The sequence below is a fragment of the Salmo salar genome, chromosome ssa09, assembly GCF_905237065.1.
Source record: "Salmo salar chromosome ssa09, Ssal_v3.1, whole genome shotgun sequence".
NCBI classification, from domain to species: Eukaryota; Metazoa; Chordata; class Actinopteri; order Salmoniformes; family Salmonidae; genus Salmo; species Salmo salar.
Window position 1 is genome coordinate 110,885,544 of NC_059450.1, and position 16,567 is coordinate 110,902,110.

The 16,567-nt window shown below is 43.0% G+C and overlaps 1 protein-coding gene across 4 annotated transcripts in view; it reads right to left on the reverse strand.

The window, feature by feature from the left end:
• Positions 1-365: 365 nt before the first annotated feature.
• LOC106612406 (segment polarity protein dishevelled homolog DVL-3) overlaps positions 366-16,567 on the reverse strand; it is a 54,479-nt gene continuing 38,277 nt past the window's right edge. For 3 of the 4 annotated variants that reach the window (XM_014213504.2, XM_014213507.2, XM_014213506.2), the window contains 10 exons: positions 12,054-12,147; positions 11,839-11,908; positions 11,127-11,266; positions 8,486-8,562; positions 8,290-8,357; positions 7,942-8,091; positions 7,262-7,393; positions 6,976-7,143; positions 6,504-6,719; positions 366-1,608 (listed from right to left, as the gene is read on the reverse strand). In XM_014213504.2, coding sequence (XP_014068979.1) covers positions 1,190-1,608; positions 6,504-6,719; positions 6,976-7,143; positions 7,262-7,393; positions 7,942-8,091; positions 8,290-8,357; positions 8,486-8,562; positions 11,127-11,266; positions 11,839-11,908; positions 12,054-12,147 — 1,534 coding nt within the window. In that variant the 3' untranslated portion in view covers positions 366-1,189. The remainder of the gene's footprint in view (positions 1,609-6,503; positions 6,720-6,975; positions 7,144-7,261; positions 7,394-7,941; positions 8,092-8,289; positions 8,358-8,485; positions 8,563-11,126; positions 11,267-11,838; positions 11,909-12,053; positions 12,148-16,567) is intronic. The other variant, XM_014213505.2, reaches the window with a different exon arrangement.

Consider the following 16,567-nt stretch of genomic DNA (forward strand, 5'->3'; position numbering starts at 1 on the left):
CAAGTCAGGAAGTAAATTGAAATTCCCATTCCCATTTTTTCCTCAGAGGAGATTTGATTTCAGTTTACTTTCAGAATTGAAAAGGAATTGACTCTAACCCTGGTGTCGTGTAATATATTGGTGCAAGGTTCAGCTCGTATACTCTTCATCTTCCAGTATTAATTGCACTGATTGGTTAGAGCGTTATCTGAGATTATGATCACAATTAACATGACTGCTACTGAGTGTACAGCAATGAGAAGTAATTTAATCCCTCTTATTACCTTTTCATCTATGCTCTCTACCCTTCTCCATCTCTCTCCCTGTCTACATATAACTTTTGTGAAGAAACTCAACATAGAAAGATACAAAAATAACTCAGACAGTTTCATTTTCTATGTTTTATTTCGGACGTTAATTTGAGTCAGCTCAGAGAACACTCACAAAGAGTAACACCAACATCCTTAACACATTGATGGGACCTGGGACATGTTCATTAGGCACCAAATGGAAGAAAATAGACAAACAGGGAGGGATTACCTGACCTATTTCTCCAATAAGAAAGGCTAATTTTTGTTTCCTGTTGCTAAATGTTTTTTAACCGTTGCATGCCCTAATGAACACAACCCTGTCCACAGTATAAAATTAGGAATTATAATACAATTTTTTTAGAATAGTAATTTAATAGGATCTCTATGGTCCACAGTCTCTCTCTATCGCTCTCTCTCTTTCTGAGCCTTCTCCAATCTAGTATGGACTGTGTTGATTTTTAAAGAGGGTTTGCAATGGAGGGTCCACAGAGATTCGATCATAGTTGAATGGGACACATGTAGAGGAAAAGGGAGAAAATGCCAAAAAGAAAACATTCAATTCCAACAACATATTCACTCACTCATATACACACACAGGCACACACACACACTGAAACTGATGTGGAAAAGAACATATGAAAAAAATTGTCTATTTAATGGGGATCAAGGAGAGAGAGCTGCATCCACACCGATTTTCTTCACTGAAGAAAGTACAGGCGCCACAACACTGGCGACAGACAGACAGAAGGAGAGCTATGCAGTTACAACCATATTCCTCTCAGCACCACCTGTCTTTCTCTTAGCCTCTACCTCATTTCCTCCTACTCCACCACCTCCTTCCTCTCCATACCAGGACGTCCTGAACACCTGCAGTGAGGATCCGCCCTCTGGATCACACATCACATGACATCGACGAAGAACTCACTGGGGTTGCCCATGGCCATGCGGAACGATTGTCGTGAGGCGGTGAGTTCGGGGGGCATGGAGGCTAGGTCTCGGCCCGGGGGCGACCCAGGGGGGGCCGTGATGGGGAGGGAGGACGGTGGCTGGGCTGGCAGGCCGGGGGGTCCGTACACCAGGCTACTGCTGTGGGAATGGGTGCTGTGGACACTGTGGGCCAAGCTGATCAGGCTGTGCATGCTATGCTCGTTAGGGGGAACCACCACTGAGCGATCACTGGGGGCATTTTCCTTCCTCAGCTCTGATTCGCTGCCGCTCCCTGTGGACTTGGACTCGCCACCACCAGCACCACCGCCTGCCCCCCCAGCAGCCTCTTCCTTTTTACTGCCACTGCAGTTGGACCCGCTGCTACGACTCTCTGCAAAGGAGAGAGAGAAAGAGAGAAAGGTTGAGAGTTAAAGGTGTATAGTCTACACAGACTATTAAGGTGTGTACACTTTATTCGGAAAGTATTCAGACCCCTTTACTTGTTCTTCATCAATGTACACACAGTACCCCATAATGACAAAGCGAAAAACGTTTTTTAGAAATGTTTGCAAATTAAAAAAACAGAAATACCTTATTTACATAAGTATTCAGATCCTTTGCTATGAGACTCGATATTGAGCTCAGATGCATCCACTTTCCATTGATCATCCTTCAGATGTTTCTACAACTTGGAGTCCACCTGTGGTAAATTCAATTGATTGGACATGATTTGGAAAGGCACAAACCTGGCTATATAAGGTCCCACAGTTTTAAAAAAAACAAGCCATGAGGTCGAAGGAATTGTCCGTAGAGCTCCAAGACAGGATTGTGTCGAGGCACAGATCTGGGGAAGGGTTCCAACAAATCTCTGCAGCATTGAAGGTCCCCAAGAACACAGTGGCCTCCATCATTCTTAAATGGAAGAAGTTTGGAACCACCAAGACTCTTCCTACAGCTGGCCGCCTGGCCAAACTTAGCAGTCGGGGGCGAAGGGCCTTGGTCAGGGAGGTGACCAAGAACCCAATGGTCACTCTGACAGAGCTCCAGAGTTCGTCTGTGGAGATTGGAGAACCTTCCAGAAGGACAACCATCTCTGCAGCACTTCAACAATCAGGTCTTTATGGTAGAGTGGCCAGACGGAAGCAACTCCTCAGCAAAAGTGACTATCCCTAATCGGATGACTGTTATTTATTTTATCAACTAACTATGTTTAATTGTTATCCGATTAAATTAATCATGTAACAATTCATTCCTAATGAGTTTGGGGCACCACGGGAAAAGATGTTTAACGAGTTACTATCTCCCGACTTAAACTCTAAAGATATACAGATATCTTTTACATCAATAACAGTCACTTATTAATCATTACTACCTCATATCAGTCTCATTCTGAACATCGCATACTCCTTGATATCTGCAAGAACCCTAACCTTATTGATGAATCAGCAATACACAAATCGGCTTATTTATTTATTTATTTATTTACTAACTAACTAAATAATAACACAGAATACATAAACACACACACGGTATCGGTTACTGATTACTAACGTAATACAATGAAAACAGGTCCCTAGTGGACTAACAAAAGCATGGCTGTTTGGTTATAAAATATGGAGGGATAGGAAAGAGAGGGAAAGAGAGAGACAAAGAGAGTCAACTATCGTTGTTACATTTGGAAGCTACGCTCACCAAAATACAAATACTTAGCACCCTAACCACCGCTCATTCGGATTAGAAATGCAATATATATTTATGCGTAGCTGTCTATCTCTGTTGAACTAGATGGGTCCTATGGTGAAGTTGTCGAGGGATGTAAAACTCTGGTTTGTCCACTAAAGGTCACTATGTCCTTTGTAGAGCTTCTCTGGTAGTGGAGTGTTTTTTAGACAGATACATCAGATATACCAATGGTTGTCATAGAGCCGTGGTTCCCAAACGTTTTATAGTCCCGTACCCCAAACATTCAACCTCCAGCTGCGTAACCCCTCTAGCACCAGGGTCAGCACACTCTCAAATGTTGTTTTTTGCCATCAGTGTAAGCCTGCCACACACACAGTTTATTGCCATCAGTGTAAGCCTGTCACACACACACTATACAATACAGTTATTAAACATAAGAATGAGTGTGATTTTCTGTCACAACCCAGCTCGTGGGAAGTGACGAAGAGCTCTTATAGGACCAGGGCACAAATAATAATAATATAATAATTCTATCTTATATATAAAACCTTATTTGTTCATCAAAAATTGTGAATAACTCACCACAGGTTAATGAGAAGGGTGTGCTTAAAAGGATGCACACAACTCTGCAATGTTGGGTTGAATTGGAGAGAGTCTCAGTCTTAAATCATTTTCCACACACAGTCTGTGCCTGTATTTAGTTTTCATGCTAGTGAGGGCCGAGAATCCACTCTCACATAGGTACGTGGATGCAAAGGGCATCAGTGTCTTAACAGCGCGATTTGCCAAGGCAAAGATACTCTGAGCAGAGCCCTATCCAAAAATCTAGCAGTGGCTTCTGAACTTCTTAAGGCTAGGGGGCAGTATTTTGACATCCGGATGAAAAGCGTGCCCAAAGTAAACTGCCTGTTACTCAGGCCCAGAAGCTAGGATATGCATATAATTGGTAGATTTGGATAGAAGACACTCTAAAGTTTCTAAAACTGTTAAGATAATGTCTGTGAGTATAACAGAACTGATTTAGCAGGTGAAACCCCAAGGACAAACCATCCAGGGAAAAAGAAATTTGAGGTCATAGGATTTCCCAATAGTTTTCTATGGGAAACCCTATTTATGAGGAACCTGGTTGCAGTTCCTATGGCTTCCACTAGATGTCAACAGTCTTTAGAAATTGGTCGATGTTTTTCTTTTGAGAAATGAAGAAGTAGTGCTATTCATTCCATGTGTCACTCTGAAGGTCCCTACGATTTTGGTGCGCGTGAACAGGAATTGGAAACAGATTGTCCCGTACAGCATCCTATGATACAAGGCATTTATGTAATAAATTACCAAAGCTGTCTGACTTTATAGTAAGTACAGCGTCCTATGATACAACGCATTTATGTAATAAATTACCAAAGTTGTCTGACTTTATAGTTGGTACAGCATCCTATGATACAAGGCATATATGTAATGTAATAAATTACAAAGAGATCTGACTTCATAGTAAGTACAGCATCCTATGATACAAGGCATTTATGTAATAAATTACAATGGGTCTGACTGGCAAAAAGTGCTCTTCACTGACGAATCGCAGTTTTGTCTCACCAGGGGTGATGGTCACATTTATCGTCAAAGGAATGAGTGTTACACCGAGGCCTGTACTCTGGAGCGGGATTGATTTGGAGGTGGAGGGGCCGTCATGGTCTGGGGTGGTGTGTCACAGCATCATCGGACTAAGCTTGTCGTCATTGCAGGCAATCTCAACGCTGTGCGTTACAGGGAAGACATCCTCTTCCCTCATGTGGTACCCTTCCTGCAGGCTCATCCTGACATGACCTCCCAGCATGACAATGCCACCAGCCATACTGCTCGTTCTGTGCGTGATTTCCTGCAAGACAGGAATGTCAGTGTTCTGCCCTGGCCAGTGAAGAGCCCGGATCTCAAACCCATTGAGCACGTCTGGAACCTGTAGGATCGGAGGGTGAGGGCTAGGGCCATTCCCCCTAGAAATGTCCGGGAAACGGCAGGTGCCTTGGTGGAAGAGTGGGGTAACATTTCACAGCAAGAACTGGCAAATCTGGTGCACTGCAGTACTTAATGCAGCTGGTGGCCACACCAGATACTGACTGTTACTTTTGATTTTCAGCCCCCACCCCCTTTGTTCAGGGAAACATTATTCCATTCCTGTTAGTCACATGTCTGTGGAACCTGTTCAGTTTATGTCTCAGTTGTTGAATATTTACACATGTTAAGTTTGCTGAAAATAAACGCAGTTGACAGTGAGAGGACGTTTCTTTTTTGCTGAGTTTATATATATTTTTTTTTATTTGACTTTTTATTTTTTTAAATGTGAATCACATTTTTATTTGGCGTACCCCCGTTTGGGGATACCTGTCATAGAGGGATCTTTCTTCCCCTTTGTGTCTTTGGTCAAATGTCCTAGACTACTTTACATGCCAGCTGCAGACTGGTAAATGCTATGGTCTAGTGAGTTTCTTCTTCTTGTGTAGAGATTGAGAGTTTCACCATTTCAAATGTATGGACTACCGTCTCACGTTTTCTGGTCTGTAGAGTTTAAACCATTTGTCACGTTCAGCCCGTGCTGTACATTGGCTGGTCTCGTAGTGGTCTCAAGGTTGATTATTCAGGTTCAGGTTCCCGACCACTATACACACCATCATAAAAAAAGTAGATCTGTAACAAAGAGATTTCAGTCTTCCCATACTGGAAAGCCAGAGGGAGAGTTTCTGCAAACTATTTATGACTGGCTGTTAAGTCATAAAACCGGCCCAACAACTGCCTCTCTCCTAACCTGTGGGAGAGAGGGGGGTCTGACTATCTGTCAGCCACTGCCAGGTGATCTGGCACCTTTGATCCTCACCAAGGAGAGAGAGTCATGACACCACTTGGAGTTTGCCAAATGGCACCTAAAGACTCTCAGACCAGGAAACCTGGCACCATCCTTACGGAAGCATGGTGGTGGCAGCATCATGCTGTGGGAAAGTTTTTCAGCGGCAGGGACTGGGAGACTACACAGGATTGTGGGAAAGATGAACTGAGCAAAGTACAGAGAGATCCTTGATGAAAAGATGCTTAGGACCTCAGACTGGGGTGAAGGTTCACCTTCTAATAGGACAACGACCCTAAGTACACAGCCAAGAAAACGCACCAGTGGCTTCGGGACAAGTCTCTGAATATCCTTGAGTGGCCCACCCAGAGCATAGACTTGAACCCGATCTAACATCTCTGGAGAGACCTGAAAATAGCTGTGCAGCAACGCTCACCATCCAACCTGACAGAGCTTGAGAGGATCTGCAGAGAAAAATGGGAGAAACTCCCAAATACAGGTGTGCCAAGCTTGTAGCGTCATACCCAAGAAGACTCGAGGCTGTAATCACTGCCAAAGGTGCTTCAACAATGTACTGAGTAAAGGGTCTGAAAACTTATGTAAATGTGATATTTCCATTTTTCTATTTAGTTTTTATACATTTGCAAAAAATTCTAAAAAACACATTTTCTTTTATGTAACAAAATGTGGAAAAAGTCAGTCCAGTCATTTGGTTTGCCTTTCTGTGTGTGTCTCTCTGTTAGTTTGCGTGTATGTGTAGCGGAGCATCTCACCTTCGCTGTGCTGGCTGCCTGCACTCCCCCCCCTTCCAGGTTGGCTTTGGGGAGGCTCATGCAGAGGGTGTGGGTTGTAGGGCTGTGGGATGGGGTACTGGTAAGGGAAGGCCAGGGGCCAGGGGGCAGCCCCAGGGTGGGGCAGGGGAGCAAGGGTGTCTTGGTCTGACGCCCCACTCGACCCATCGTGGTCTCCCAGTGAGAGGTTAGCCATATCTGAGAGAGAGGGGAGGAGAGGAGAGAAAATGGGAGGAGGGGAAGGGAGAGAGTGGAGGAGAAGGGGAAGGAGTGGAAAGGGACAAACGTGTTAAAGAAGAAAGAGTAAAGGAGAGGTAGAAGAGTCATAAAGAAAGCTATCTTGTGGAAGAGAAAGAGATAATAAGACTCATTGCCACAGAGGTCTCCGAAGATGGAGAGGTGAAGAGTCATAAAGAAGCTATCTTGTGGAAGAGAAAGAGATAATAAGACTCACTGCCACAGAGGTCTCCGAAAATGTAGTAGCACTGCTCGGAGAAGGTGATCTTGTTGACGGTGTGACGGATATAGCCGGCCTTCAGCAGGTTGCTAGCATACTTCCTGGCCTCACGGCGGTCAGTGAAGCCCTCCACGTAATGGTAGAGCCAGTCCACCACGTCCGAACCTGGGACGGAGACAGTTGGAGAGGGTGAGAGAGAGACCTTAACAATAGTCCCTATGAAAGCGAGACAATACAGACAGAAGAAAGAGTGAAGAGAGCAGAGTAAAGAGAGAAAGAATACCTATGAAGGCAGAGGGGATTGTGATCTTGAGCCACATCCTGTCTCGCACCTCCAGGCCAGACTCTGGATTGGCCATCGCTTTGGCGATTGCTGCCATGTCGCTGTGAATGGATAAATGAAAGTCATCGAGCCCTGGGATGGAAAGAAGGAAAGAGAGCAACAGTCAGATAGCTGCAGTAGTGAAACAACCCAGCAGGCAAAACTGTAAAAAAACTGGTTGAAATGACATCCTAACAACATTATTTCAACCAGTTTCTGGTTGTAATAATAATAATTTCACCCAGTCTTGCCCACTGGGAAACACCAAAGGAGCCTTTCATTCATTCATTCAGCAGCAAGCGGGAAATGAATTAAGCAGAAGTGGCAGTCGTGCAGCATCCCACTAGGCAAAATGTATTGCCAAGATGGCAGGCTTTTCTGTCATCAGGGTCAGGTTATACTGACTAAAATAGGACACGTTTTTCTACACGTCTTTTTAGAGACCAGAAAAATACGTGTTTGCCTGGTTGTAATCTTGGACGTTGCTTCGACCAGAAAACAACCCAAATTATGTTATTTTCTACCAGATGTCTTGATGTCGTCACAACCAGATTTCGACCACAAACTTCTGTCCTTGGGTTGTCCCATGCCAACTTTTGCCCGCTGGGGATGGTGGAGAGGGAAAGGGAGGGGTGACTTACGCTCGGTCTCAGGGATGGAGCTTGTGATGGAGGAGCTGGTGGAGGTGATGGTGGTCATAGAAGGGCTCATACCATACACTGGGTACGTCCCCGTCATTGCTGCGGTGTGGGACACCCAGGCAGCAGGGTCTATGGGACGGATCGGCTCACCTACACAGAGAAAGAGTTGTTTTGTCTCTGTGGAACATGGTAAAACACATTTACATCGATTTCCCCCCCATAAAAGCAAATTAAATGTCAAATCTTAGAGGTGACATTTGATCCTCCCAAGAGGAAAATATATCCATCTGAGGAAGTTTTTACAAAGTCATTACGTCTAATTACATGATGCTGTGTGTGAGTACTCACTTCTCGGCAGTGTGAAGAATCCCCGAGGGTTAGGATCCCAGCACTTAGCCACAGTCAGAGTAATAGGGCTGTCAACAATTACACACAGCAGACACTCAGTTTACACACAGTTTATACACACACACAAACCAGCAGCAATGTGTGATCCTCAGCACGTATCAGCATGTAGGTTTCAGTGTGAGAGACTGCTCCTTACCCTGGCTTATGCACAATCTCCCTCAGTACTCTTACTGCATCATCATTGCTCATGTTTTCAAAGTTAATGTCGTTCACCTGGAGAAGAGGGGATGAGAGACGGGGTGATGTAGAAAAGGGAGAGAAAGAAATCAGGAAATCCTACCAACCAAGTCCAATTAAAGACCCCAAAACCATTCCTCCTATTCTCACTTTCTTGCCACTTAAAAATACTTTAAAGCACGACTTAAGTCGTTTTTTGGGTTATCTGTACTTCACTATTTATATTTTTGTAAACTTTTACTTCACTACATTCCTAAAGAAAGTACTTTTTACTCCATACATTTTCCCTGACACCCAAAAGTACTCATTAGATTTTGAATTCTTAGCAGGACAGGAAAACAGTACAATTCACACACTTATCAAGAGAACATCCCTCCTCATCCCTACTGCCACTGATCTGGCGGACTCACTTAATTTGTAAATTATGTCTGAGTGCTGGAGTGTGCCACTGGCTATCCGTAATTTAAAAAACAAGAAAGGAATTTGAAATTATACTACCGGTCAAAAGTTTTAGAACCTACTCATTCAAGGCTTTTTCTTAATTTTTTTGTATTTTCTACATTGTAGAATAATAGTGAAGACATCAAAACTATGAAATAACACATATGGAATCATGTAGTAACCCAAAAAGTGGTAAACAAATCCAAATATATTTTATATTTGAGATTCTTCAAATAGCCACCCTTTGCCTTGATGACGGCTTTGCACACTCTTGGCATTCTCTCAACCAGCTTCATGAGGAATGCACCTGGAATGCATTTCAATAAATAGGTGTGCCTTCTTAAAAGTTAATTTGTGGATTTTCTTCTTAATGCATTTGAGTCAATCAGTTGTGTTGTGACAAGGTGTGGGGGGGGTATATACAGAAGACAGCCCTATTTGGTAAAATACCAAGTCCATATTATGGCAAGAACAGCTCAAATAAGCAAAGAGAAATGACAGTTCATCATTACCTTAAGACATGAAGGTCAGTCAATATGAAACATTTCAAGAACTTTGAAAGTTTCTTCAAGTGCAGTCGCAAAAAACATCAAGCGCTATGATGAAAATGGCTCTTATGAGGACCATCACAGGAATGGAAGACCCAGATTTACCTCTGCTGCAGAGGATAAGTTCATTAGAGTTACCACCCTCAGAAATTACAGCCCAAATAAATGCTTCACAGAGTTCAAGTAACAGACACATCTCAACATCAACTGTTCAGAGGAGACTGTGAGAATCAGGCCTTCATGGTCAAATTGCTGCAAAGAAACCACTACTAAAGGACACCAATAAGAAGAAGAGACTTGGGGGCTACTGAGTGGCGCAGTGGTCTAAGGCTGTGGCATGAGAGATTCTGGGTTCGAGTCCAGGCTCTGTCGCAGCCGGCTGCAACCAGGAGACCCATGGGGCGGTGCACAATTGGCCCAACGTCATCTGGGTTAGGGGAGGGTTTGGCTGACAGTGATGTCCTTGTCCCATCGTGCACTTGTGACTCCTGTTCTGGCTGGACGCAGATGCACACTGAAACGGTCACCAGGTGCGCGGTGTTTCCTCTGACACATTTGCGCGGCTGGCTTCCGGATTAAGTGGACATTGTGTCAAGACGCAGTGCGGCTTGGTTGGGTTGTGTTTCGGAGGACGCACGGCTCTCGACCTTCACCTCGCCTGAGTCCATAACGGAGTTGCAGCGATGAGACAAGACTGTAACTACCAATTGGATACCACGAAAAAGGGGTAAAAGTGACGTTTTTTTAAAAGACAAAAGGAATAAGAGACTTGCTTTGGCCAAGAAACACGAGCAATAGACATTAGACCGGTGGAAATGTTTCCTTTGGTCTGCAGTCCAAATTGGAGATTTTTTTGTTCCAACCGCCGTGTCTTTGTGAGATGCGGTGTTGGTGAACGGACGATCTCCGCATGTGTAGTTCCCACCATGAAGCATGGAGGAGGAGGTGTGATGGTGTGGGGGTGCTTTGCTAGTGACACTGTCAGTGATTTATTTAGAATTCAAGGCACACTTAACCAGCATGGCTACCACAGCATTCTGCAGTGATACGTCATCCCATCTGGTTTGGGCTTAGTGGGACTATCATTTGTTTTTTAACAAGACAATGAGTGATGGAGTGCTGCATCAGATGACCTGGCCTCCACAATCCCCCGACCTCAAGCAAATTGAGATGGTTTGGGATGAGTCAGACTGCAGAGTGAAGGAAAAGCAGCCAACAAGTGCTCAGCATATGTAGGAACTCCTTCAAGACTGTTGGAAAATCATTCCAGGTGAAGCTGGTTGAGAGAATGCCAAGAGTGTGCAAAGCTGTCAACAAGACAAAGGGTGGCAATTTGAAGAATCTCAAATATATTTGGATTTGTTTAACACTTTTTTGGTAACTACATGATTCCATATGTGTTACTTAAATATAATTTCAGCAATTACATTAACTTTTGATACTTAAGTATATTTAAACCAAATACTTTTAGACTTTTACTCAAGTACTATTTTACTGGATCACTTTCAATTTTACGTAAGTCATTTTCTATTAAGGTATCTTTACTTTTACTCAAGTATGACAATTGGGTACTTTTTCCACCACTGTTAAACACGAACACTCAACAAATACCTGCAGCAGCATGTCTCCAGGCTCGATGCGTCCATCGGCAGCCACTGCCCCTCCCTTCATGATAGAGCCGATGTAGATTCCTCCATCTCCTTTCTCATTACTCTGACCCACAATACTGATGCCCAGGAAGTTATACTTCTCTGCATGAAGGGAGGGAGGAGGAAAAGAGGAAGGAAGAGTAATGACAAGAGAAAGAAAGAGTGTTGAACAACAAAAAGGATACCTTCCCTACAGATGTAAACCAATAGCCAGAGTGAAGGATAAATATGAATTACTCTTTGAAAAGGGAGTCTTTGGCCTCTGGGCTCGTATACACAAAGCGTCTCAGAGAAGTTCTGATCTACTGGTTGAATCAACGTTGTTTCCACATCATTTCATCCCAAAAAAACTATGTGATGGCGTTGAAACAACATGGGAAACTATTTGGATTTGGAAAAAGTCATCAACGTAAGGGCATTTCATATTTTTTTCACCAAACTTTTAACCTAAATCCAATGACATGGTGAATTGTTTTGTTGATTTCAGGTGGAATTCACATTAGTTGACAACTCAACCAAATGTAAATCAAAATTAGATGTTGAATTGACTTCTGTGCCCAGTGGGTGGTCTCTGAATCTTTAAGTCAATCCATAAGTCCCCAATGATATATAAAATATCATATAGACGTAAAGTTATATACATTACACAGATATAGATGAACAGTACTACTCACCCATATTTAAAGTGACAGTGATGATGTTCAGTGACATGGTGGAATCTGTGACGCTACTGAAAGAGGACGACTGGACAGAAAGAGAGGGAGGAGTAGAGGAATGATTGAAAGAGAAAGACATGCACAAGGACCACTGAACACTAACAGCAAACTGGCATCTGTGTGGTCTGTGTGTGAGTGTTTCTTTCTATTTGTATTGTGTGTGTGTGTCTTACCCTCTCCATCCGTGGCGCTTTGAGTTTCCGCCGCCGCCGCCGATGTCGTCTCATGAGCCTCGACGAAGTGCTCTGCTCCGTGGAGCCACTGAACCTGCGGGTGATGACATCTCAGCGGTGACACAACTCACTGTTGTGTCATGACACACAATGCACACTCATATGCCAGTGGTTGATTGGCCACATGTGACTCCATCCATTTGAGCCAATCTTAGATGTGGCCATTGAGCTTAAAGGGAAAAGCAACAGTCTTTTGTATGGGTTTTCTAGAGCATATGATTTGTGGGCACTTTAATAAGAGTAGATAGCGATCACATAGTGTATACAGTGAGGGAAAAAATTATTTGATCCCCTGCTGATTTTGTACGTTTTCCCACTGACAAAGAAATGATCAGTCTATCATTTTAATGGTAGGTTTATTTGAACAGTGACAGAATAACAACAGAGACAGAATAACAACCCAAAAATCCAGAAAAGCACATGTCAAATGTTATAAAATGATTTGCATTTTAATGAGGGAAATAAGTATTTGACCCCTCTGAAAAACATTACTTAATACTTGGTGCCAAAACCCTTGTTGGCAATCACAGAGGTCAGACGTTTCTTGTAGTTGGCCACCAGGTTTGCACACATCTCAGGAGGGATTTTGTCCCACTCCTCTTTGCAGATCTTCTCCAAGTCATTAAGGTTTTGAGGCTGACATTTGGCAACTCGAACCTTCTGCTCCCTCCACAGATTTTCTATGGGATTAAGGTCTGGAGACTGGCTAGGCCACTCCAGGACCTTAATGTGCTTCTTCTTGAGCAACTCCTATGTTGCCTTGGCCGTGTGTTTTGGGTCATTGTCATGCTGGAATACCCATCCACGACCCATTTTCAATGCCCTGGCTGAGGGAAGGAGGTTCTCACCCAAGATTTGACGGTACTTGGCCCCGTCCATCGTCCCTTTGATGTGGTGAAGTTGTCATGTCCCCTTAGCAGAAAAACACGCCCAAAGCATAATGTTTCCACCTCCATGTTTGACGGTGGGGATGGTGTTCTTGGGGTCATAGGCAGCATTCCTCCTCCTCCAGACACGGCGAGTTGAGTTGATGCCAAAGAACTCCATTTTGGTCTCATCTGACCACAACACTTTCAACCAGTTGTCCTCTGAATCATTCAGATGTTCACTGGCAAACTTCAGATGGGCATGTATATGTGCTTCCTTGAGCAGGGGGACCTTGCGGGCGCTGCAGGATTTCAGTCCTTCACGGCGTAGTGTGTTACCAATTGTTTTCTTGGTGACTGCCGTGTCTTTGGGGTACCATTAAACTGAAGACATGTTTATCAATTAACTCCCTGTAATTATTATCACGCGATTAAACTGATTCATCGTTTAATTGTAATTAACTAGGAGATCGGGGCACCAAGGAAAATATTCAGATTACAAAGTTATAATTTTCCTAATATAACTTTCCTATATTATAACATTATATATTATATTCTATTATAGTATAGGCCGATTATCTTCTGGTTTAAATGGTGTATTTTACCTCGCGTCCAGTCTCATTCCAAACGTCGTAAATTGTTGTATCTGCACGAACCCAGTCTTTACTAAGAGTCATCCATACATCAATTGTCTTAAAATCATTTATTTACTAAACCAATTAATTCACATAAAGTATACAAACAGTAATTATCGTCACAAAGAATTGGTAGAGTAATGTGCCCTAGTGGGCTAAAACAGGCATGGCTGGTGTCTTGTTAACAATGGGTCATAAACTGTTCAGCTGAGGAGGTACACAGAGTTCATTAATATTAACAATTGAACGCTCACTCATTCGGGAACAATTGCAATCAATATATATTTACGCTCAGTGTGTCGTCGGGATCCTTGTTGGAGCGTCGTTCTGTTTGAGAGTTCTCTCTCTCTCTCTCTCTCTCTCTCTCTCTCTCTCTCTCTCTCTCTCTCTCTCTCTCTCTCTCTCTCTCTCTCTCTCTCTCTCTCTCTCTCTCTCTCTCTCTCTCTCTCTCTCTCTCTCTCTCTCTCTTAGAATGGTTCTTTCAAAGCGACATTCATTAATGTCATCATAGAATGGATGTTTCGTTGGTCTTCGCGTTCAATGATATAATTTACTTAGCTGCAGACTAATAATTAATATCAAAGACTTGTTCTTATTCTGTTGGAATCGATAGTCTAAAAGTTAACCACGTGGTATAGTTCACTTTCAGTAGAGTACTTGGATGGTCAAACCTATTGACCAACTCGCAATGGAGTGGAGGCCGGGTCTGAAGAAAGTAGATCAGAGTATAGTTTTATAGTGAACATGTCACATGACGCCTGGTCCTGTCTGTGTCCCTGGGGGCGTGCCGATGACTGAGTTAAGCTTGGTACAGAAATATAATTCTATCACATTAACATCAGTACATAGCATCTCAATGTATTACAAATAGCTTTATCCTTATTAATACATTCTATACAACCATGTGTATGCAAGTCTCAAGGCTGAGGCTATTATATAAACCGTTTTATGGTAATATGGCTATATTGTCTCTTCTGAGTATGACAAAATTGTACCAAGCGGACCAGTTCGTAGCTGGATTCTTCACCAATCTTCCATACCTTCTCCAGAACACAAATGTCACTCGGTTCCCCAATTCTGTGAGTTGGAAGAATTTCCTGTGTCTCTCTATGGGCCATGTGGCCAGAGACTCTTCTCTGGAATTTTACCACTCCTTCACACAGGGACTGGGCGGGGAAGGTAGGTTGGGGGATGGTGCCAGGGGGGAGGGGGTCAACTGTCCTCCCTGTACTCAAAGAGGCCAACGTCAAGACAGTGACTATGGTCCCAACTGTTGTCACCTTCTCACCAAGCTGCTTGGCGATGGTCTTGTAGCCCATTCCAGCCTTGTGTAGGTCTACAATCTTGTCCCTGACATCCTTGGAGAGCTCTTTGGTCTTGGCCATGCTGGAGAGTTTGGAATCTGATTGATTGATTGCTTCTGTGGACAGGTGTCTTTTATACAGGTAACAAACTGAGATTAGGAGCACTCCCTTTAACCTCTATGGGCTAGGTGGGACGCTAGCGTCCCCCCCGTGGTGCACTCCATCAACAGCAGGTGCATTTCAAGAGCGGCAAATTTGAAACCAAATAAATGTCCAAATTCAAATTTTTCAAACATACAACTATCTTACACCCTTTGAAAGATAAACATGTCCTTAATCTAACCACGTTGTCCGATTTCAAAAAGGTTTTACGGCGAAAGCATAAAGTTAGATTATGTTAGGAGAGTACATTGACAATAGCTGTGTGTAATGTTTTGTCAATTCAAAGACAGGGTCACCAAAACCATAAAACCAGCTAAAATGATGCACTAACCTTTTACAATCTCCATCAGATGACACTCCTAGGACATTATGTTAGACAATGCATGCATTTTTAGTTCTATCAAGTTCATATTTATATCCAAAAACAGCGTTTTACTATGGCATTGATGTTGAGGAAATCGTTTCCCTCCAATAACCGGCAGTCAAGTCAGCACCACAAATTAAATAATTAAAATTAGAAAACATTGGTAAAATATTATATTGTCATTTAAAGAATTATAGATTTACATCTCTTGAACGCAATCAACTTGCCAGATTTAAAAATAACCTTACTGGGAAATCACACTTTGCAATAATCTGAGCACTGCGCCCAGAAAAATACGCGTTGCGATACAGACTAGCCGCCATGTTGGGGAGATCTAAAATCGAAAATACTATGTAAATAATCCATTACCTTTGATTCTCTTCATCAGATGTCACTTCCAGGTATCACAGGTCCATAACGAATGTAGTTTTGTTCAAAAAAGCTCATCATTTATGTCCAAAAATCTCCGTCTTGTTAGCACATGATCTAAGCCCGCCGGACTTCACTTCATGAACGAGGGGAAAAAATATATTTACGTTCGTTCAAACATGTCAAACGTTGTATAGCATAAATCATTAGGGCCTTTTTTAACCAGAACATGAATAATATTCAAGGTGGACGAATGCATTCTCTTTTATAACGTATTGGAACGAGGGTACCCAACATGAACTCGCGCGCCAGAGTCTAATCGACCATCACCGTTCCATGGCTCTTGTTCGGTCAGATCTCACAGTAAAAGACTCAAAACACTTTGTAAAGGCTGGTGACATCTAGTGGAAGCAATAGGAAGTGCCAAAATATTCCTCAGCCCCTGTGTTTTTCAATGGCATAGGTTTAAAGGTAATACAACACATCAGATATCCACTTCCTGTCAGAATCTGTCTCAGGGTTTTGCCTGCCAAATGAGTTCTGTTATACTCACAGACACCATTCAAACAGTTTTAGAAACTTTAGGGTGTTTTCTATCCATATATAATAAGTATATGCATATTCTAGTTACTGGGTAGGATTAGTAACCAGATTAAATCGGGTACGTTTTTTTATCCAGCCGTGAAAATACTGCCCCCTAGCCCCAACAGGTTAAGAGTGTGCTCCTAATCTCAGCTCGTTACCTGTATAAAAG